The 22,889-nt window shown below is 43.9% G+C and overlaps 1 protein-coding gene across 2 annotated transcripts in view; it reads left to right on the forward strand.

Annotated features, from left to right (window-relative positions):
- LOC138248874 (gastrula zinc finger protein XlCGF57.1-like) overlaps nt 1-9,350 on the forward strand; it is a 65,620-nt gene extending 56,270 nt beyond the window's left edge. The window contains exons 5-6 of one of the 2 annotated variants that reach the window (XM_069202843.1): nt 1,413-1,505; nt 5,681-9,350. In XM_069202843.1, coding sequence (XP_069058944.1) covers nt 1,413-1,505; nt 5,681-6,702 — 1,115 coding nt within the window. In that variant the 3' untranslated portion in view covers nt 6,703-9,350. The remainder of the gene's footprint in view (nt 1-1,412; nt 1,506-5,680) is intronic. The other variant, XM_069202842.1, reaches the window with a different exon arrangement.
- Nucleotides 9,351-22,889: the final 13,539 nt, after the last annotated feature.

The following is a 22,889-nucleotide window of genomic DNA, read 5'->3' on the forward strand; positions in this document are numbered from 1 at the left end:
AATAATTCTGTACTGCCTGCTCGGATCCAGGAACACCTTCTTCAGTATGTTTTTATGTCTCATAAAAGTTTTATATTGATCTCTTGAGTCATTTTCTTCACAGTTCCAGTGTAGACTATTGTAAGGTGGGTTGTGTCTTGCATATCCTTATGCTATCAAATAGCAAATAAGCCTCTACTATATAAGCTAAGAGCCCCCTCAACTACAGGAAAAGCCGCCACCTCGGAGTGTATGAGACACGTCCCGATAAAGGACATTTGCAAGGTCCATCCATATGTTCACAAAACACTACTGCTTAGACACTGACACTCAATTGATTCTCGAGTTGGACAAGAAATATTAAGAAACCTTTTCAAATAGATTATCTTGTCCTCCTGTGTACACGTTACTCTTTCTTAAACACTATTAGATACCAAATAATTTTGCTTGCGGTCTCATAGTATATGATTACCTGCAGTCGCTTCAGGAGGATATTTGTTAGCTTGCTACTGTATTCTAAGTTTATGACTATCAATGAAGATCCTACGATGCAGAAGGAAAAGTTGCACACTTGTAGCCATAGTTCTGCATCGTAGGAATCTTCATTGAAGTCATAAACACCCTCCCTCCTCCAGGGCTGTCAGATCAATCAACGTTCTATTATCATAGCACAAAAGAACTGACCCTGTCAGGCAAACTGCCACTGCAGTGCATTCTGGGAAGGGGTCTCTAAAGGGTCCTTAAAGGTACAGACTCTATTTTCAAGTTTTCAGTGTTAGCCCATCTTACTGTTTTTCCTGTTCATGATGTCTATGTCAGGGCAAGTCTTTTTCTATGACAAAGCATAGCAGATTATAAAAAAGGCCTTCTTTTCCTCTCATCTCTGTTCATACTACACTGCTTCAGCAATTCAAGGAAAAATACATCACTGATACTCTACACTGCAACTGTGAAGAAAATGACTCAAGTGATCAAGATGATTAAGACTTTTATGAGACATAAAAACATATTGAAGAAGGTGTTTCGTGGTCCGCGCAAGAAGCACAGAATTATTCTAAGTTTATGGCTATCAATGAAGATCCTATGATGCAGAAGTGGAGGTTTATAGCCGTGAATGCTGGGCAGGCTGTTGTGAAGAAGTATTTTTCCATAGTAACCATTTTAATGAGATGTATTTATTAGACATGTGTTGTTTCATTTGCACATTTTTGGTACAGAAAAGTATAATCTATCACAGAACAAATAATCACATGAATCAGAATGAAGCAATTCTAGATCCCTTTTATTCTATTTTGCCAAATTCTCTGACATGCAACATTCCAAAGCGATCATTACAGGAAGTGTCTTCCACTTCTTGTGTGGGGCACTGCTGAGATTTCAGGGTACTGCTGAGATGTCATGGGATCCTTTTAATATTCTGTTTATTCTTTTAGGTGACCCGGTTGCTTCTGTCATTTCACAAAGCCCTGCAGAAGAAAATAGAGCACATTTCCAGCAGAAGACAGATGATGAACAAAGAAAAACAGGCAAGTAGTGTGTGTGTTTTATTGGATGAGGTGTAAGTGCAGGAAAGAGAGGATGAAGAAGAAAGCACATGTGAATAGTGTCTATAGTTCATTGGCTGAGGAGCAAAGGGAGAGGGAGAAATGGATGGATGGGGGAATCCTGGTGAGTTGTCTTGATGGGCTATGGCTATATTGTTGAGTGCAGAGGAGTAAGATGAAGGAGGGAAACACAGGTGAGTCTTGTGAACAGGTTGTCAGTAGAGTACAGGGTACATTTCTTTAGACGTGTGCATCAGAGAAAGTGTAATGGCTGTTATGGAAGACTTATGTTTGAAACCCAGCACCACATGTGATAACCTTGAATAGTTTATGAATAAACAAAACACATGGGAAAATAAGAATTAACCTTTTGAAATGCAGAAGACGTGTGACTGTAGCATGAGGGGAACAGGGTGGCAGGAGAAATTGTTAACATTGAAGGACACGATCAAAGGGACCATGGATCCGATGGACTAGTTTGATAGTCCTTTCCCAGATACTAGGAACTCCAGTTGAGGGAAATTGTTCAGGTTGTTTACTGTTTCCATTTTCATTTGGGGGAGTACTCCGGCACAATGTTACAGGCACTGCACCAGCATATGTCATGATCACTGCACCTAATAAGAGTCCAGAGGAGAACCCCCTAGCCCGCTTAGACTCACCATGCCTCTGTGACAGTCGCAAAAGGTGAAAATAATAGCCTTAGTGTCCAGGAACTTATTGCCCCAGCTACGTGTCTTTCTTATAGAGCATGCAGAAGGAGTCAAACTGTGATATATGCATCTTACAAGAGACCCACCTCAAAAGGTGAGACTGGGGGCAACTCAGATTATGTTGCTTCCCCTGACAGTTTCTTTCCTCTGGTCCCAGTGAAGGGGTGGGGAGAGTAGCCATTTAGCTGGTAAGAAAATTTAAAGGAAAGTTTCTGAACACTCGTACCCAACTCTCCAGACACATGCTGACAGGTAGGATTTCTATAGTGACCCACACTTTCACACTGTGTTCTCTCTATTCCACTAACGATAACCAGGAGACATTTCTGATAGAATCTGTATCACAAATCATGACACCCCCTCCTCCTTGACTCTGAAGTGCTGCTGGGAGGGGAAACTAAACGTAATAATGGACTTCATCCTAGATAGACCTTCCCAACAAATGGATCAGTTGGGCACTCTATCCAAAGCGGGGCTGGAGTGGATATCAGATACCTGGAGAACCTGAAACCCCACCTCTAGAGACTATACATTCTACTCCGCCTCGCACCAAACCTGTGCTTGGCTTGATTACTTCATGAGCACTATACAGATATCAGCAAAACCATGCCACATAGAAATCTGATTTCTTCTCTTATTGGATCTCCCTCTCCTGGAGTCCTCAGAGGAAGGTGGAAGAGTCCTGTTAGAGGACTGACCTTCTCCTCGCTCACATGATGTGCCTCCTGCTGTCTGCGTCACCCTTCAGCTCCTTGAAGGCGAATCTGCTCTCTGTCCCTCAGAGTACACCTGGAAAAGGTCTTGCAGTGCTGACATCTGTCAGGTCTACATTGTCCTCTTCCTTCTTCATTTTCCTTTAAAAAGGGATTGTGAGTAAGATTTATAAGGACAAATTATATAGCTCCTGCTATTTTTTCTGTTTTTAATTTAAAATTATATATTAACTCTTTAAAATGCAAACTAAAGCAGTTGGCAAATAAAGTCTCATTTATAGGCTTCAAAACATTTTAATTAAATGCTTATCCTGGCCTTACTGAAGAAAGGCGAGTATCTACACTTAAGAATATATATTGTAAAGAAGTGCTCCCAGATTCCCACACGTGGGCGGGACTATCCAGTGCTTATTATTTTAATGGAGATTCCCCTGAAAGAGAACTAGGATTACAGGTAAGAAACTATTCCTTCTTGTAAATAAAAAGAAAGTAAAAAAAAGGTTTATTGCATTATTGAGAAATAATACACAGTGGGGAAAGTGTTAGACTTTGAGGGTTTAAGGTATACTATTCGCATTGCAGACTTCACCACACTGATGAAAGTATTGGACTTTGGAGGGTTCAGATTTTCTAATCCCACTTCAGATGTAACCACATTGGAGACTGTGCTGGAGTTTTGAGCGGGGGCAGGGAGTAATGGATGGGGAGGAAGCAAAGATTTTCTATTCTTACTAAAACACTGCAGACATTGCAGAAATAATCACATTGAGAATGCAGCGGTCCAACTGCCACATTACAACCCTGATTGTCGGACTGCCAGCTCTGATCACAGATCCCAGCGGTCTGCAGGTTGGTGGTGGTCCTAATCCACCGGGGCAGCGCTGCCCTTGGGATTACAACCTCGTTCTCTGACAGTCTTTTCATGGTGGGGCTACTGGCATTTGGCATGGGCAGTGCAGGGCCCCCCCTGGCTAGCACCTGCAATGTTCACTGCCTGCAAACATTGCAAGGGTGCTGGTGCACCCTGCAGGCTATGGCATTGCTGTTGGCTCGATTACGAGCCAGAGACAGTGCTGTAGCCTGTTTCCCACTAGGCCAGTGGGCGGAAACTCCGGTTTCTGCCTGCTGACCTAGCGCGAAACTCTCAATGACACTGGTGGGGGGTCGCCGTGTAAGCAGCGGCCACCCTGTTGGAAGTTTGGCGGACGGGTTTTCCCATCAGCCAAACTCAAAATAGGGCCCATTATGACAAGGTCATTTGGCTTTAAAGGCCAAAGGATGATTAAAAATGTTTTCTAGTGCCGAAAGATTAGGAAAGATTTTAGAAGATTTCAGGAGCCAAAAAAATAGCAGATTCGAAGAGGCAGCTGTCAGTACAAGACATCGAAGGATTAGAAACCTCGTAATTCTTAACGAAATAGGATGCCTTTTTAATTTTCCTCATGCTCAGCCAATCAGTCATCTTTTTCCCTCATTTGTAGACAGGCTTAGGCAGCATTCTAGAGGTAAAGGGTGATGCAATGTAGTTTTGAGAAAATTGTTTTATTTGTGTGTTAGAACCACATTCCCCCTGGTTGGATTTTTTATTTGTTTTACCTTGTTTATAATGCTGGTTACTTTGTTTTGCTTCATCTGGCTAATTATCACAGCTCATTCTCTTGGCGTTGGCCTGCAGTGTAGATGGCAATCCCCTCTGGAAGCTTGTAAATAAACTCCAACAAAGCAGCATGTTGAACACAGTATTCGTCCTAGGAGGAAGAGTCAAGGCTGGAATTCAGTACCACATTCACCATGGTTGGATTGTTTATTTTCTTTACCATATTTTATAATGCAAATTACTTTACTTTGTTTCGTCTGCTCATTATTGCAGCTCATTTTCTTTATGACAGATTGCGATTGTTTCAATAAATGTATTGAAAACTTATCTTGCATCTTTTTGTGTTTCGCCTCGGCATGCATGATTAATACCACAAAAGGGTACGATCTGTTTCCACGGCTCCCTGAGGAGTCAGTGTGCCATGTTTAGGTTGCTCTAATCACCTTCCATCCCAGTTGGTTTCAGAGTTCAGGTGAGGTACTGTGAGCTTGCCAGTTATTGGGCCGACAGCTTATGATGGTGTGGACGGACTGCGTCTCCCACATTCTGAAGTTCTGCTGTCCTAACAGCGCAGTTTTGTTATCTGTGTAGGAACCCCATTACAAGATATTCATGAAAAAAACTTTCTGTTTTATCAGTGGTAAAGATCCTGGTTTGATTAATTAATGTGTTTAAGATCATATAGACAGCCTGTTCATGGTTTTGCGAAAATAGAATTGTTATCATAAATATTTCACTGTCATTACCAATAATAGTACTGTAAACCATTGTTAGATATCCACAGGTTAGTTTTACATCGGCCTCTTTTTGATAATGATGCAGCTGGGCAAGGAGTTTAAAAATATGTTAGGTGCATTACAGGCACTGCTTGGTTGCTGTGTACTTGCTGTTGATGATCCACCTCTCGCATACTGCATGTTTCTATGATATAATTAACCAGACTGAATGATTCTCGTCCTTCTCTAGATTTCCCGTTATTTTCCTGTGATAACACATACATTTTGAGAACTGCTCAGCATTTGTTTATCATGGCAGAGCTTGTCATTTTTCCTTCTGTTACAGTCTTGTGCAGTACTACAGTTCTTTAACAATGATTTCCCAAATACAATTTTCATTGTTCTCTTCGTTCTGCAGCCAACCAATCAGAAAACAGAAGCATGCATGAAAAAGATTCCCTCGTGTGCTTACATGAAAAACATCAAAGAGTCCACCAGAGTGAGAGTCGCTTCTCGTGCAGTGAGCGTGAGAAAATATTTAACCAGAAGGTGCTTCTTGCCGATCATCAAAGAATCCACACAGTGCAGAAACGTTTTCCCTGCACAGAGTGCGAAAAGAGCTTTACCAAAATATCAAGCCTTCTTGAGCATCAAAGGTTCCATACTGGAGAAAGACCCTACCACTGCACAGTGTGTGAGAAGAGCTTTACTCGAAAGCAACATCTTCTAACCCACCAAATGTTACATACAGGAACGAGACCCTTTCACTGCACCATGTGCGAGAAGACCTTTAATCGTAAAGAACATCTTCTGGTGCACCAAAGAACTCACATGGGAGAGAGGCCGTATCACTGCAGCGTGTGTGAGAAAAGCTTTGCTGTGAAGCAAAATCTTTTAACTCACCAAAAAATCCATACAGGTGTCAGGCCATATCAGTGCACTGAGTGTGAAAAGAGTTTTACTCAAAAGCAGCATCTTTCAATTCACCATAGAGTCCACACTGGAGTCAGGCCCTATCACTGTACCATGTGTGAGAAACGCTTTAATCACAAGTCAAATCTTCAAAAGCACCTAAACACACATACAGGCAAGAGGCCATATCAATGCACTGAGTGTGACAAAAGCTTTACTCAAACATCAACTCTGCTATACCATCAAAGAACACACACAGGAGAGAAGCCTTTTCACTGCACACAGTGTGAAAAAAGATTCACCAGCAAGTCAAGTCTTCAAATGCATGAAAGGATCCACACAGGCGAGAAGCCCTTTCATTGCACTGTGTGCAAGAAGAGCTTCACTCAAAAGATAAATCTTCTAAATCACCAAAAAATCCACACAGGGAAAAGGCCCTTTCACTGCACTGAATGTGAGAAGAGTTTCACTCAAAAGTCAACTCTTCAAAAGCATCAATTAATACATAATAGAGGTATACTGACATGAGCGAGGCCGTTTTGCTGCACTGATTGTGAGAAGGGATTCATTCACTTGTCACTCTTTCTCCAGCACCTGAGTAGCTACATGTGGTGAGGCTTTTTTCGTGCATTAAGCAAGAAATTAAATGTATCCATAAGATCCATTTTCTGCCACACCAACTAATCTACAAAGGAAAGAAAAGTGAAAATCAGAATGCACAAATATATGTGTTCAGTCATTACCAACATGGGCTTAAATAATAAGAGTTCCCTGCTAAACAGATCATGCTACTTTCCCTAAAAATCTAGAAACCTATTGTTTTCCAACCTATGTCTAGTAATTGTGCACAATGATAAAGGTAGACCAGATGCACAGGCGTCTATTACTGTAATTGTAGCTGTAACAACATCAGTGCCACAAAAGGTCATAAACAAAATAAATATGTTTCCTAAGTTTAAATATTAATCAATAAGACCATTGTAGACCACTCCAAAAAAGGTAAAAGCATACAGTGGAATGATCGTCAAAAAAAACTTTTGCTGGTATCGTTCATTCGGAAATATAAAACAAAATACAGCCAACATTAACCTGATTTATTATGTTCAGAATTAACTAATTAAAAATAACATATATGTGCACCACAAAACAGAACCTATTGTAATTCTAGTTAGGAAGTCCCATCAAGGATTATTTTGGAGAAATGTCAATGTTCCTGAGTTTGTCATCATTATCCAACGGAAAATAACATTGAATCTTTCTACGAGACAAAGAGATTATCATTGTAAGCTTTCAAGATGACATATTGTTCTTGAAAGCTTGTAATTAAATCACTTACTCCAAGTTGCAATTTGTGTCTGTCTTGTGTTTCTGAACTCTGCCTCTACTTATTGCTGTGGGCTGGCTGGTGTTGCAACTGTTATAAAGGCTTTGAAAAATAAAGGCCCGAATACATATATAAATAAATATAATTAAGTAAAATGAAGTAACCTGTTTTTTGTACAATATGTGCTGCTTATGCAATAAGAAATATAGCAATTGGAGTTTCTTTAAAGACCTACCTTTCACATTTGAAAAGTAAAGGAAAGTGCATTTTGCAATTCCTAATATTAAAACACACTGTTTTGAACTTGCTGTATTCCATTTTAAGATGTGGTATAACAGTTTTTGTTCCATTTCGTATTCCACAGGTAGTAAGAATGCTGCAAAGCGGGCTTGCTCTTTTTTGTCAAGGGTGTAAAGCTATATGTAATATGTCCCCTAAAAACAGTTTTTAATGTGCCCCTTATATTTGCTACCAAAGAGACAATTTTGACACCTTTCTTTTTCTTTTTTATGTTCGCTCAAGATAGGATTCAGTTATCTTGATGCTAAAATAGAAACCATTGTCATTGCTGGTACCTTACGTCATATTTTACTAAGGTCCTGTTATGCTACTCTAAACCTAAACCAATCTTTGCAAGTTTTGACTGACTGTTGTTAATGTTTTCATTTGTATGTTTGATAGTTTCTACCTAAATAAACGTGATATACCTGAAGACACAGTTCACAACTGTGAGAGGCTGTCCAGTGACAATAAAATGAAACATCAGTCCGGTGGAAGAATGCAACATGAAAAAAGCTTGCAGAAGGATATACAGACACATTGCAGTGGGTCATAACTCATGACAAGAATGGGAAGACCAAAAGCAACAGAAACAAAAAGAACAAGAATCAAATAAAATATCCACCAGCTTGAAGAGTGCAACATGCAAAGAACCTGAGGAGGGATGGACTAAAACGTTGCAGTAGATTGTGTTAAATTATGGCAAGAACAGAAAAAAACAACAACAAAACCAAGAAGAAAGCCATAAAGCTTTTAGAACTCGAGTACACTATAACAATTGTGACTGGTCAGTAATTATAACAGATCAATCAATCAATCAATTCGTTGAGCGCGCTACTGACCCGGAAGGGTCTCAAAGCGCTGGTAGGTCTTTCATGGCTTAATGGCTGCTCACAGTTGAGATCACATAAGGCTGAATAATGACCCCAGTGATTGACTGCTACAGTTGTCAGTGTGAGTATTACCACAGGAATGTACCAGGTTGTCCTCATTCTCTCCTGTTCCTCAACAGTATCAGTTCTCTTGTGTAAGAAAGCATGAGATGAGTCTTACGATGAATGCATTAATTAGAGATGCGGCTACTGATCACTATAAATATACTTGATAACACGGTTCTAATGTAAAAAAAAACTCACCTCTGCTATGAGACAACTGTTCTTCACAAGCATCTACACTCTCTCATATTTCATAGGGTACAAGTTCTTTACAAGAAACATTAGATGAATCCTTCACAGTTGCTCACCACAGTCCGGCATTTCAGGCTGGGTTTGTAGCAAATGATGTGCCATCTAAGATTGTTCAGAACAGCTCCACATATGCTTGAACAAAGCAGGAACCTAGTTGGGAATCAGTGGCTCGCCACACGTGGTTGTGAGCCCAAGGCTCCACAGTCATTGACAGGAGTCAGGCAATCAGTAATTACTAATGTGCGTGAGGTTGTGTTCTGAAAAAGATGTGCTGCCTTCATTTGTTTAATGAATTGCAGGAGGGACAAAGTATTTCTGATGTCAGTGGGCATATTGATCCAAATCCTGTGTGCGCAAATAAAGAAAGTCTGTTTTCTGGCTTTTCTATACTTGCATCTTCTTGTTCCAGTCTATTATGTCCTGTGTCCTCTTGTGGCGGTATGCCTCTCAGGTGGTTAATTTCTTGGCATATATGCCTGGCTATCTTTTCGGATTGTCATGTGAGTGATGCAGCTAGTCTTGAAGATTATGTGCGCCTCTAGGAGGAACTAGTGTATTCCTTTAAAGTTTGGGTGTTGTGGTCAATCTTCTTTAAGCACCGTACCCCAATGTATAGGATTCATTTCAGGGGAGCCATAGTGTTGTTTCGGAGCCTATTGATGGAGGATTTCCTCCATCGCTTTGGGAGAGGAGCAGGGCTTGCACTGTTCTTCTAAAAGAAAATCAGCCTCCGGGTTGGAGGCTTTGATAGATGTTCTTTTGCTTTTTACTTATACTAATAAAACTCAATAAAAATGTCATTGATACATAACAGAAGATCAAAGCGCCAATGCCTGGCCCGAAATGAGTCTTAAGTTGGTTTATAACAGGTACTTATTAAATGTACTAATGTAACCCATTGTTCACTCCTGGGAGAGATCTGCCTTGCAACAGGGAAAAACGACTTCAGGAGTTTTTCACTGCCAGGAAATGTAAGATTTAAAGACCCGTCTTCTACTTTTTAAATACTAGGCACCGTATGAGCCTTTAGGACCTGCCTTCGGGGTGGTTTATAAGCATTAAAAGGTAAGGTTTGGGTAGGTCGAAATTAAAACTGCACACACTGGCTGCCGTGGCAGGCCTGTAGGCATGTTGTGCAAGGCTACTTTAGTGGGGGGCACAATAAGTGCTTCAAATCCACTAGCAGCACTTAATGTGCAGGCCCGGGGTAAATGCAGTACCATATACTAGGGGTTTAAAATGTAATTAAATGAACCAGGAAGTGGTATACCAATTCTGCCATGTTTAAAAGTGAGTGCAGAAGCACTTTACCAGTGGGTAGAGTCAAAACGTGCACAGAGGCCAACAAAAACAGGTTCAGCAAAGGGAGGCAGAGGAAGGCATAACGTTTGGGGTGACCTGCAAAAAGGACAATTACACTGCTTCCCTTGTTGTAGGATCACCAAAATCCTGGCCTCAGTCATTATGTCTATGATCTTCCATCAAGCAGCAAAGAAATAAAAATAATGTTTATTAGTCTGCACCAGAATTTTTTTATGAAGACAATGGGTTGAAGCCTTCCTGTTTAGGTGTTGTAAATAGCTTGAGTTCCTTGTTGGCTCTAATGATTTCTTACTTTAACATATTTGAATCCAATCCTTCTCTTTGCTGAGAAGATAACTTTAAGTTGCACAGTAAAATCTATGAAATCTCTATGCCTTATCTGCATCTTTAAGAAGGCTAGAACCTTTTTTTGTATTTTATTGTTTCAATTGAAGTTTGAGCTCCAAAGGCTTTTAATCTAGCTGTTAGTAACCCGCCTGCTTTGTTTCCATTCTCAAAATAGGTTTGGTTTAGCTTAAGTGCGTATCATGCTTTATGTAGTTCTAGCATTTGCAAACAGCTTCTATAACTAGGAAGCCTTTGCCATATCTTCTGGGATATTGTGCGTTTATACTTACCCTGTGCAACCTTCATATTTTCCAGGCCTTGTTTGCTCACAGATTTTGTTTTGTCTCACACTCTCAGCTGTAAATGTGCCTCTAGACACTACTTTTAGTGCTCACCAGGTTATTTGAAAGTCACAATCTGAGGGCTCATTATGGTCATGGATTCTTCTACTTGAGTGGTTATATTTTGAAGTGTTACTGGATTATTAAGGATCGCTTTGTTTAGTCTCAATGTTGGATGTGTTATTGTCATGTTTTTTTTCCTGTGCCCACCATGCTGTTTGACATATTACTTTATCATGGGTAGATAGGGAGCTCACAACAGGGTCTATTGTAGTGACCTGTTGCAGTATGGTATGATCCAAAAAATAACATCCATTCGTATACAAATGCGCTGCTGAATACTTTTAGCAGTCTAACCTCTCTGAGCTGACCACTCTCCGTACATCGATTAGGCACACCTCACTCACAAGTCTGAAACCTCTTTCGAGAGGGACACTGTGCCACCACATCTGTTGCCAGTTTTATTTTGGCTCCCCTATCAAATTCCAATCTCCTATCAAATTCCAATCTCCACCCATTAGGAAGGGGTCTTGTGCCTTTTTTAGAGAGTTTTTGCATCGTCGCTTTAAGAAAAACTCCCTGGCCTATGTTGGGGGCATACACTGAGATTAGAGCTACTTTTGTTCTTCTACAACTGCCATTAAAAAGTAACCACCATCCTTCACATGCATACTTTCCGCTTAACAAAAAGGCCACACGTGCAACTGTCAAAATACTTACCCCTCCACGTTTGTACTGACTTGAAGCAAAATATTGTGTAGGAAATAGAAAGGAGTGTAGTCACCAGGTGTGAATCTACATTCCCCAGTGGTTTAGATTCTGGTGCTGCAGGGATTCCCTTCTACATCCTAGGTCCAACGGACTGGAATTTCCTTCTCCAGTTCTTCTGGCTCAAGAACAGTCACACCTTTTTGATGCGCCTTAAGAACTACAGAATCGTCGCAGCATGCTCTAGACATTCATCCCCTTCACAGCCCTGCCTGATTCCGACAACTGCCATGGTAGTTCCCTGGATTCCCCAGAAATCATCCTCCCTCCCTTTCCAGGGATCACGTTTATAAGATTGTGGTGGATTCCAAGTGTAAGATCCTAGCAAAGGCATAGATTGTGCTCTCATGCACTTTCGGGACCAGCTGCACGACATTCTTCGCCCTCAATTTCAACTCCTTAACATGTTAGAACAGGCCACTGTCTCATAATCGCCTTGACTCTCCATCGCTTTGGGTCTGGACACAAGATCTCTGCTTTATTTGAGCACCGCAATTCCATGCTCATGCAGATGGACAGTAAGATTTCTAATGCAGCTTCCCCACCTCAGTTGCACTCCACCAGTTGTTTCCTCTTTGGAACCATTTACAAGGAAATCAAAGTTCAATCAACATCCACTCGGTCTTTTACAGAAGACATGTTTTTGGCAGAGCCAGTGACAGATCAATGCATGCAGCTGACAGACAACCTCCATGTTGTGGTAGTTTCTTCTTCTACCGTGTTCGATTATCAACTCGATCCACTCAACCCTCCTATAAACCAGAATGTATTCTGCCAAAGAAGTCACAGCACCTGAGGTAGCGGGAGCTGCAACCAATGCCAGATTGGAATCCCCATTACCTCAGGTATTTAGCTTGTGTGATGGGTCCATTCTCTGTAGTTATCCAAGTGGTCTGTCCAGTATCTCCATTTCCCAACCACCAATGTTGGAAAGACGTTAATTCGAGACAGGGTTTCCGTTACTCAAACATGATTCTCTTGGACGACGATGACTCCTTGGAAGAGCTTCAATGGTGGCTGAACAAGGTGGAGGCCTGGAACGGGAAGCCCAGCACTGGTCTCGTCCAGAAATAAACCTTGCATCAGATGCTAGCAGGTTGGATTAGTGTGGTCACTCAAGACCGGACTGGCCTTTTGTTCCATTGGGCACTTAAAGGCTGTTTTGACAGCCCAGACCGCTCCTGGTGCCTCTGTCACTTTCCCCAGCTATCTGAGGTTGATTGCAGCAGGTAGGGGTAAAGTTCAAGGAGGAAAGAAACAGAGGGAGGAGGGACCATAGGAGAAAAATGATCAGAAAGGGAGAGGATAGAAGGAGAGAGAATTGATGGATTGAAAAAGAGAGTTAGCTCAAAGAGATTAATGGAGCAGGGCTGATTTGAGCATTATTGCCAGGGATTCTTTGAGTTCCCTAGTCCAACCTTCGAGTCACAGGGGCCTCTGATCCCAAGACCTCTCTCTCCACATCAACAGCCTTAAGCTAATGGACAATATATCTGCAATTACTAGATCAACAAACCTGACTGAGCTGTCAAAGAACCTGACTGCCCTGGCCAAAGATCTGATTTTTTGCCTTGCTCCGCACCTTATCATTTCCGTGGAGTTCCTTCAGTTATCTCCAACTCTATCACTGACTAGCACTCGAGGACTCTTTGGGAGTGAAGTGAGTGAACATAAATCAAGAGCAACAATAGTTGTGACAAGAATTCATAATGTGTACAGTGCATCCAATGGCCCCAAACCTCCCCCCCCCCCCCACAGCCCACCAAAATCAGCAAGTAAAAAAAACCAACCCACATGATAAATATATTGACAGCACCAGCACAAGGGGGTGCAGGGGATGACCAGTGTGACAGCCATTGTATAAGCAAAGAAAAAAATAGCAAAGGGTATCACCCAGGGAGCACTACAGAATGTCAGCAGATAGATCGTCAGGAGGGTCTGCAGCCAGATACAGGGAAGATTAATGGGCCAGCAGGTGTGTAAAGGAAACAGATACCTCTGGTGCGTGAAGTGGGAAGTAATAATTCAGCTTACAATGTCAGTTGTTCATTACAACAGATGAAGTCCGTGTTCCACTTCTTGAATTTAGGTGCCTGTCCCCATTGACAAGCGACCCTTCTCTTAGCAAGCAGCAGTGCTATCGCCACATACCTCCTGAATGCAACATTCAAGTCTTTGACACGCCCAAGAAGAGCCATGAGGGGAGTCAACGAAAGACCTCCCTCTATCATAAGGGAGCGAGCAGCACGCACTTCCTGCCTTTATAATTGGACCAGCTCACAAGACCACACCAGATGAAGGAAGACGGCACTGGTCACCCGCACCTGGCACGCGCATGATTCGGTCGAATGACAGGAATTTATAAGGAATAATACAAAGTCTACTACGAGACACTATTTGAGTGGTCTGTGAGCAGTAGTATCGCCACTGTTCATCCGTGAGCGCTCCCCCAAGTTCTGTCCCCCCCTATAACCGGCAGATTCTGTCTGTGCAGTACGATACAATGAGAAAACCAGGTGATGTGTACTAGTGGCTTGAAGCAAGTTGTGAGGGGTATTGAAGATGGGAGTTTCAGTGGGAAAATCACGCACTGCTGCCCTGGTTTTACATTTGAGACAAACATAGGTGACGATCTCCATACGAGAGGCCGTCGCACCTCCCAGATGATCAGCCTGTGAGAGGAAGAGACCATCGGTATAAATCACCCAATGTACGGAGCCCATACCTTTTGAGCTGAAGCCTACAGGGGGGCTCATGAATAACCAGTAATAGAGATGATAGGAAAGTAGAACCAACAAAGACAAGAGTACAGGATTCCTTTACCCACTTTATGACACAACTTCTGCCAAGCATTAGCGGGGCAGGCCACTGTGGATGAATCAATGGAGGGAGTACCTGACAAAGTACCTCAGAATGAAGGAGGAGGAATCGGTACCATGTACACCTGCGCGACAGCCATATGATGGAGGAACGGAATGGGGTGGTACCAGTGAACAGCATGGTGAGCTTGAGCACAGTTAGTAAAGCTCCATATCGGGGGCCTCAAAGCCACCCCCAGGGAGGCGTAATGTGAGGGTGTCCCACTGAATGCAGGGTTGTGTTCCTGCCCATGCTAAACAAATCAATTGCGTTTTTAGTTTTTAATGCTCGCAAAAAATGGGCGATTCATGGGGACGGGGATGTTATAAAAAAAAGTATAAGAGCTTAGGCAGGAGCACAATTTAGGAAGAAACCCCTTGCTTGCCAACAACAGAGGAAAGTAAATCCACCAGGTAATTCGATCAATCAGTGCAGAAAGAGCGGTGCCAAAATTTAATTGTATTACTTCCTCCTGGTCATGGGAGACCACAATCCCCAGATACCTAAATTCCACCCTGCACCACTGAATTGAAAAGTTCGCAGTGAATAGTATGATACCCTCCATGAGAGGAAAAAGCGGAGACTTTTCTGAATTGATCCGAGTACCGGACAACCAGCCAAACCGAACAAACTCCCATAAGATACCACTCAGACTTACATGGAGATCACAAAGGAAGAGGGGGATGTCAAAAGCGTAAAGAGAGACTAACAGGTGCATACTGGGGTATTGCAGAGCACAGTTGTGATAATGTTGCTGCAGCTTGGCAACCAAGGGCTCAACTGCCAAAGCAAAAAGTAAGAGTGATAACAGACAGCCCTGCCTTGTACCCAGTGTAATCGCGAATAGAGGAGACAGCGTGCCATTGATATGCACCCTAGCAACGGGGCGAGAATAGAGGAGGGCAATCCAGGACAAAAAGGTACAGGAGAATCCCATCCAACATAAAACAGCCTGGAGGTAATCCCACTCCAGCGAGTCAAAGGCCTTAGTGGCATCTAAAAAGACTACCCCTCAGCCAAGTCAGGGTCGATGTATTGCAGCACTGCAAAAAGTGTACGCAGATTGTAGGAGGTGGATTGCCCTTGGATGAAAACCAACTGGTCCAGACAGACCAGAAAGGTCATGAGAAGAGGAGGCCTACTAGCCAGTAACTTGGTTAATATTTTAACATCACAGTTGATCAATGAGAGTGGCCATAGGACTTACATTGATCAGGGGACTTGCCCGGTTTAAGTAACATGATAGTCAAGGCTCTTCATGGATGGGAAGAGCTGGCAAGCCTCTCGAGCATCTTTAGAACAGCAAGTAATGCCGAAGCCAAGATTTCTGCATATGCCTTTCAAAATTCAGCAGGTAACCCATTCGGCTACGGCACCTTCCCGGTCTGTAACTGCTGTATCGCCTTCCTGACCTCGTCTGTGGTGAAACCATGAATGAGGAAAGTGTCCTGCGAGTCAGAGCCAACTTAATGCCACATCCTCCAAATAAGATCCCACCTCAATAGGATCCCCGACCAAGAAGTATAAAATGCCACTATAGAAGGATAAGAACGTCCGGAGGATATTAGAGGTGTCAGCATGCTGCTGATCCTGCTCCCCTCTAATGCTCAAAATATCATTAGCAGACAGGGGCACCTAATCATAGTTGCTAGTGTTTTGTCTCGGTGTTCACCCTCTCCATAAGCTTGCACAGTAGTATATTTATCACGAAAGAGGCATTCCCTAGTTGCCACTTCATGGTACTCTGATAGCACCAACTTAAATTGGTTGGCCATCTGAAGGTCCACAACCGCAGCCTGAGCCTTCACCTGCTTGAGATTCTTCTCTAAGCGGGATAGATGATCTTAGGGAACGCAACACTCACCCCTGTACTCTTAGCAAAGCATAACCCTCGAACAGTAACCTTGAAAGCCTCTCACATCGTGCCCACCAGTGGAACCATACCTTCATTATGCTTAAAGAAGTTGGATATGCCCTGTCCCAACTCTTCCTTAAATTTATGGTCCAAAAGCGTGAGAGGAGACTGGCACCAGTTAACCACCAGTGGGACTGGCGAAGAACAGATAGTGCAAGCAAGACAGGAGACTGATCAGACAAGGTTTGTGCCAAAATTGTGATCCTGGCACCCAGTGGCCCAAATCTCCAGAAACTAGCCAATAATCCAACCTGGACCAGCTCCCATTCACCCCAGAATAGAAGGTGCCTTCCTTAACATGTGGGTGACACAATCTCCACACGTCCAGCAGCTCATGGTCACTTATAACAGCATGAAGGTGGTGTAAATGTTACTATGGTAGCTTGGCGGTACATGCGAGTGGTCCACAACTTCATCAGTAACGCAATTAAAATCGCCTCCCCACAGTAACAGGGATAGACCTGTGGAGGCTATTTGGCCCTACAGCCAGTCATTAGTAGTGGGCTCATAACAGTTGACTATAGTGATACTATGGGAGAGCAACCTTCCCCACGCTACTGTGTGCCTTCCCCGGTCATCGATCCGGACCCCTGAGGGACATATGGCACTCCTTTATGAATCAGCGAGACAGTACCACGGGTGTAAGAAAAATAAGAGGAAAATACACTATGCGATGCCCATTTCCGAGAAAAGGACAGGTGGTTAGAGGGGGCTAGATAAGTTGCTTGCAACAGAGCAATATGCACCATATGTCTGTCAAGATAGGATAGTATATGCCTATGCTTACGCGGGTCACCCAAACTACATACATTCCATATGATGCAATTATATAGCGTGTGGGGAAGTGAAAAACCATCTTGTGCAATGGGATCATCCCGCTGTCGGAGCATGAATGTATAGAGAGTAGACAATGAGTGTCAGGTCAGGTGGCCCAAGCATTGCAGCACTGTAGAGAATGCATAAACGTCACAGATGACAATGAGACAATGGGAAAAAATTTAACCCCTTGCCCCTACCAACAGTGAGGGCCCAACCCGTCACAAAGGCACTACCACCCACCCCATTGAACACGAAACAGAAAAATACGTAACAGTCCATCAAGCTGTTTAGTTCAAAAGAATGAATACACCAAAAATGTTGAGGAGTAACCTGCAGGGTGAGCCCAAAGAAACTGTGAGGGTGAGCCTCATCAAGCCGAGGCTGTCCAGAGAAACCAAGCAGGTCCTCACCAAGCCGAACAAGAGTATGAAATGGTGATCTTGGCTAACTGCAAAAGTCGACCACTAAACACACGAAGAAACAATATCTAACCATATCGGGCCCTGCTAAAAAGACACATAAAACTCTTAGCCTGCACATAATCATGAGCCCAAGTCAACAACCTGTGATGAGGTGCACAATGAAGTCGTAGAGGGTGATGAGCCTGGTCAACGGAGGGGATGTTTGCCCAAAACCTCCATAATCTGTTGAGGATTGGAGGAAAAATGATCCTTGCAGTGCATGGATATGCAAAGATGGTCAGGGTAGAGCATAGCGTATGGAATGGCAGATTACCAAAGCCTCTGCTTAACTGGAAGGAAGTTGCGACAAGCCTCCCTGACAGCTGTGGTAAAATCTGGGAATAGAGTGTTTGCATTGCCATCGAAGTGCAGAATACATTTCTTCCTGGCCAACCGCAAAGCATCATCACGGTCTCTGAAATTATGGAGCCTGGCAACAATCAGGCGGGCCAGGGCCCCTGGCAGAGTAGGAGCTGACATAGTGTGGTGTGCACATTCGACAGTGAGTATTTCTGAGAAGAAGTCTGCCAACCTGCCCGTATTGGTGGATTCAGGCACTCCTAAGATATGAAGATTGTTGCAGCATGAGCCTAAATTTTTTAGCAGCGATGACCTTGAGGACACTTTCCATGTTATGGAGGGTGTTTCCACGTGAAGAGAGTGTCCTCGACCAAGGAGATACACTGCTTAGCCTCCTAGAGACGACTAACATGCTTCTCAAGTTTATGAGTGATGGAGTCCTGCTGCACATACAATCCATTTTGGTTTTGATGGATGTCAAACTGTGTTCCATTGCTAACAATAAAGCTTTCATATCTACTGATTTGGGGGGTGCCTCTGAGGATGAACTAGAGGCATCTGGGTTCTCCGTCCCATTCTCGGTCACTCGCTGTGCCTGGCGGATTCAAAATGAAGCTTGGACTGGTGGGCGTTGGATTTGTCTATTGCTGTGCCAGCTGTATGGCGACTGAAGAGACAGCCAGGGAAAACCAATATGTGTAACACAAACTGGTAGAAGAGAGTCTGCTTTCAGTTGAAGAGGATGCACAATGCTGCAGCAGAAAGGGCCAAGTCCCAAAGAAGAGGGGACAGGGTCCCGCCTCACCCTCACTTGTCAGTACGGAGTGGAGGGGCACGAGCAGACCCACATTCACAGTAGCAGTGGAGCACCCTCATAGCATAGTGTTGAAGTCACAAAGGCAGGTATGAAGAGCCTCTAGTCTGCCCACAGTCGGTGAGGGGCCATATCTCCGCTGTCTGGACCCAGGCCAGCCTCACTAAGGTGCCTTGAAAGGGGCCTGTGCTTAAGACCACAGAAGCTGCACCGGTCACAAAGGGGCGCAGAAGAGCAGCAGTGCAAAGCTATCAAGGAAGAGACTGGGTCCTGCCTCACTCCCATGAGGACACCAAGTGTGTGTATGGGGGAGGGGGTGCACGAGCAGACCCCAGTCAGCAACGATCTAAGGTAGGTGTCCAAGGATTCGGGGCCTAGTGCAGTAGTACCCATGTTGTGCGGTTCCTATTAAGGCTGCGGAGCAGATTTACTAAACTGTCAGGAAAATGCTGCATTGCATGACAGGGAGGGAGCAGAACACCATATCTACAGAGATATGGCACTCTCCTCCCCTCTCCCTAGCGCGGGTGCAGATTTTTGCTGCTGTGCACCACGCACACACCTGTGCGCCATAACGCAAGGGTGTGTGCAAGAGTCTATCATATGTTTTCTACTGGAAGGATTCTCTTCCAGTACAAAATACTATGCCTAGACATCATTTAAAACGTTTCCTACTTTGTGTGCTGCACAGTGCAGCACACATGCAAAGTGGCAAAAGAAACAAGAAATGAAAACATTTCTCCTTTTAACGCCTGGTTTTAAAAGGCGTTATTTTTTTTATGCAAAACCCTGACTCACCTTTTGGGTAGATAGGGTTTTGCATCAAAAAAGGTGGGTAGTTGCATGGGAACGACCATGTAGAGCCCTCTTGACACTAAGTAATGCAAAGCAGCACTGGAAAGTAAATTAGCAAAAAACATTTTGTGCTGGTAAGCGCCACTTTTGTGGCACTAATCCAGCGCAAAATGTTTGTAAATCTACATCTGCAAGTTTTAGGCCGGCAGCACCACTGCGTTGAGTGACTGAATTCGGTCCCAAACCCTCTGGAAGCTGTCAGCCTGATTCCTGGCTAGCCTGCAGTGCCTCGCCCAACCCTGAAAAGGAAAGATGATTTGTGGTAACCTAAACATGGCACTCTGACTCCTCAGGGAAGTTGTGATACCAGATCATACCCCTTTCACTAAGTGACTCAAAGACTCAGATGCCAAGACAGACTAAGAGATGCAAAATGGGTTTCAATGCATTTATTGAAGCAATTGCATCCTATTATGAAAAGCATGGCTGCAAAGTAATCATTGTTACCATCAGTGTGAAGAGAATAAACAACCCCACCATCTGTGTATGATCTTAGAGGCCTAAATATTCCTACCTACACCCTATGTCTAAACTCTGAGAGCATAGCAGTGGTAACCCTTCTCCCTCTCCCCCCTAAGGCCTATGCTGTGTTTGTATAATAAATCCTACAGTGTTCTAAGAAAAGGCCTGACGTGATAATATGTCTAAGAATTGGGAATTGGCTCCTGAGCTCCTACAGCGGCAATACAAGATAGAATATCATGTAGCAAACATGACAGCTTTGAACAGGGCACAATGTAACGTGTGCCAAGGGGGGGATAAATGTTCAGTATGAACAACTGTCTTCTCAGAATGAAGCAGCAAATTAAAATATTTAAAAAAAACTAGCCGGGTGTGGCTAAAAAGTATGAAATGATTAAAAACGTACCTACGTGTAAAAGGCAGAAGCTGCGGGCCTAATGCTAAAATAAGGGTGTCCAACCCAGTCACTACGAGGAACCCACAACCCCTAGCCCATCCTGTTCCTCGCTGTAAGTGGGCCGTCACCCATGCAGACCTAAGCCAGGCAACCCAGAAGAGCAAAAAAAGTCCACCAGGACCAGCGCTGGTATTGCAGAGCTGTTGCAGCTGCTATCTACAGGTTGCTGTGACTGGGGCACACCTTCTGGGAGAAGTGCGGCCACTCCTGGCAGGCCCCCAGCAATACCCTGCACCCGCCATCAGAGGCCGTGTCAAATAGTCCCAGTCACCTGCACACAACGGCTGCGTTGTTCTCCCAAGGGGGTAGGGGGCTGGGGTAGATCCCCCTCAGGCCGGAGAATCACCTCGCAGGGCCCATCTCACAGGGAACAGGCCCTGCATGCAGTGACACTGCAAGTTTGATGAACAGCACCCCAGTCTGCCGCAGCTGACCAAACAGCCCCTTAGGAAGCCGAATGACCACCTTCAATTAAGTCCCATCAGGGATGGGGAAGCAGGAATGCAGTGCGGCCCTCTTTCGCACCAGCTCTCTGGTGCCCCCTGCACCGTTTTCAACCTTATGCCTTTCCTCCCATTTACCATGATTTCCTGAACCATGGTTCATCTTTACCATTGCCTGTGGGTGCCACCTTTTGACCCTTCCAAGAGTTGTTTCCACCCCTCTTGAAATGTGGGGCAGGTTTTCCTCATGCTCTCCCTGACCACCCAAATATTCTTCCAGATTCCTTGCGTCCTTTAGAGCAAACTGCCCCCTTCTAACCTGGTTAGTTTCTGGGGCCCGTGATTTTTGTTTTTATTTTTTTCATGTGAAGTCCTCCACTGAAGACATCGGCTCCCAGACATCTGAGATAACCAAAACCAACCATAGCTCTATTATTTATCTTTACGTCCCAATCACTTGCCACCCCAAAGAATAGGAGACGTACAACTCCTCTCTGACCTTAGCTTATTTCCCATCTTGTCCATTTCTACCCCTGCTTATTGCTTGCTGGATCCACTGGGTGATGGCAGGGGCCGCAGTGGACAATTCTAGGTTTGCCGCGCGCGTAGTCGTTTTAGTTGCATATTTCGATGTCTCAAAGAAAGCCGACTTTTCCAACACCTCCACTTTAAAACCCTTTTCCTACAAAGCGAATGAACATACTGTCTTTTGGGCCAGGCCCCGAACATACCATATATTTAAGCATCATGGTTTTGCCATAAAATGGACATTTCCAATCTTCCATCGAGGAACTCATAATTTTATTAAGGATTAGGAAGCAGGAGTTATGTCCGACCTGTTCCACCCAGGAGCTTTATAAGAGTTCACAGGATTATGCTTTGTTTCTTTGCAAGTGGTACTTTTATGGCTTTAGTGAAGTTACACCATGCTGTTCCTTGTTGATTGTCTGTTTACATTATCATTTGCTATGTTTTGGCTTGCTTATTGGTTTACTAATTATATCATCTTCAGTGTCTACTTAGCATTCTATTTCATCTTCTTCTAGAAATATCTTTCTGTGTCCATAACTTTTCTTTCCTTCCAGTCTCATTCCAGAACTGGCTTCCTCCTGTTTCTGTTCACACAGCCTGTTTTAGGCTGCTGTTCCAACAGAGCCTGTTAGCAGCTTGAACTGCTTCTTCCTCGTTGAGCTAGTTATTCTCATTATTGACTTCATTATACATTATCAAATTATTCAGAGAGCCTCTGCTGGGGGGAGAGCCTGTTTTTTGTGCCGACGTAAAAAATATTTTACCACATTATTTGCGTTCTAGGCCCGCACTATAAGTGGCCCGATAACTTTCAATAGGTGCAGTAAGTGATTAATGCACATATCCAAATTAAGGCCCAGATGTATGGGCTTTTGGTGCAGGGCGGAGCAGCATGTCACCTTGCAGCGCGTCCTGCGTCCTGTCATTTCCCACTGCGCTGGCGTCATTTTGGCTGCCCAGCACCAACGCAGCCACCCTTGCACCACGGTGAAGGCACCTTCCTGCACAAAAACAATCCTGGGAGACTATTTCCTCTTTCTATGTGTGCTGCACAATGCAGCACACACAGAAAGAGGGGAAGAATGAGGAGAAATAAAGATAGTTCTCCTCATTGCGTGTGCCCCGGGGAAGCGTAATGTTTTGGCGCATCACCAGGTTTACAGGCTCTTGTAAATCTGGGGATGCTTCAAAATCCACGGTGGTTACGGGGGAACACCCACAGCAACGCTCATGGAACACCTCCCTAACGC

This window comes from Pleurodeles waltl, chromosome 8 (genome assembly GCF_031143425.1).
Source record: "Pleurodeles waltl isolate 20211129_DDA chromosome 8, aPleWal1.hap1.20221129, whole genome shotgun sequence".
NCBI classification, from domain to species: domain Eukaryota; kingdom Metazoa; phylum Chordata; class Amphibia; order Caudata; family Salamandridae; genus Pleurodeles; species Pleurodeles waltl.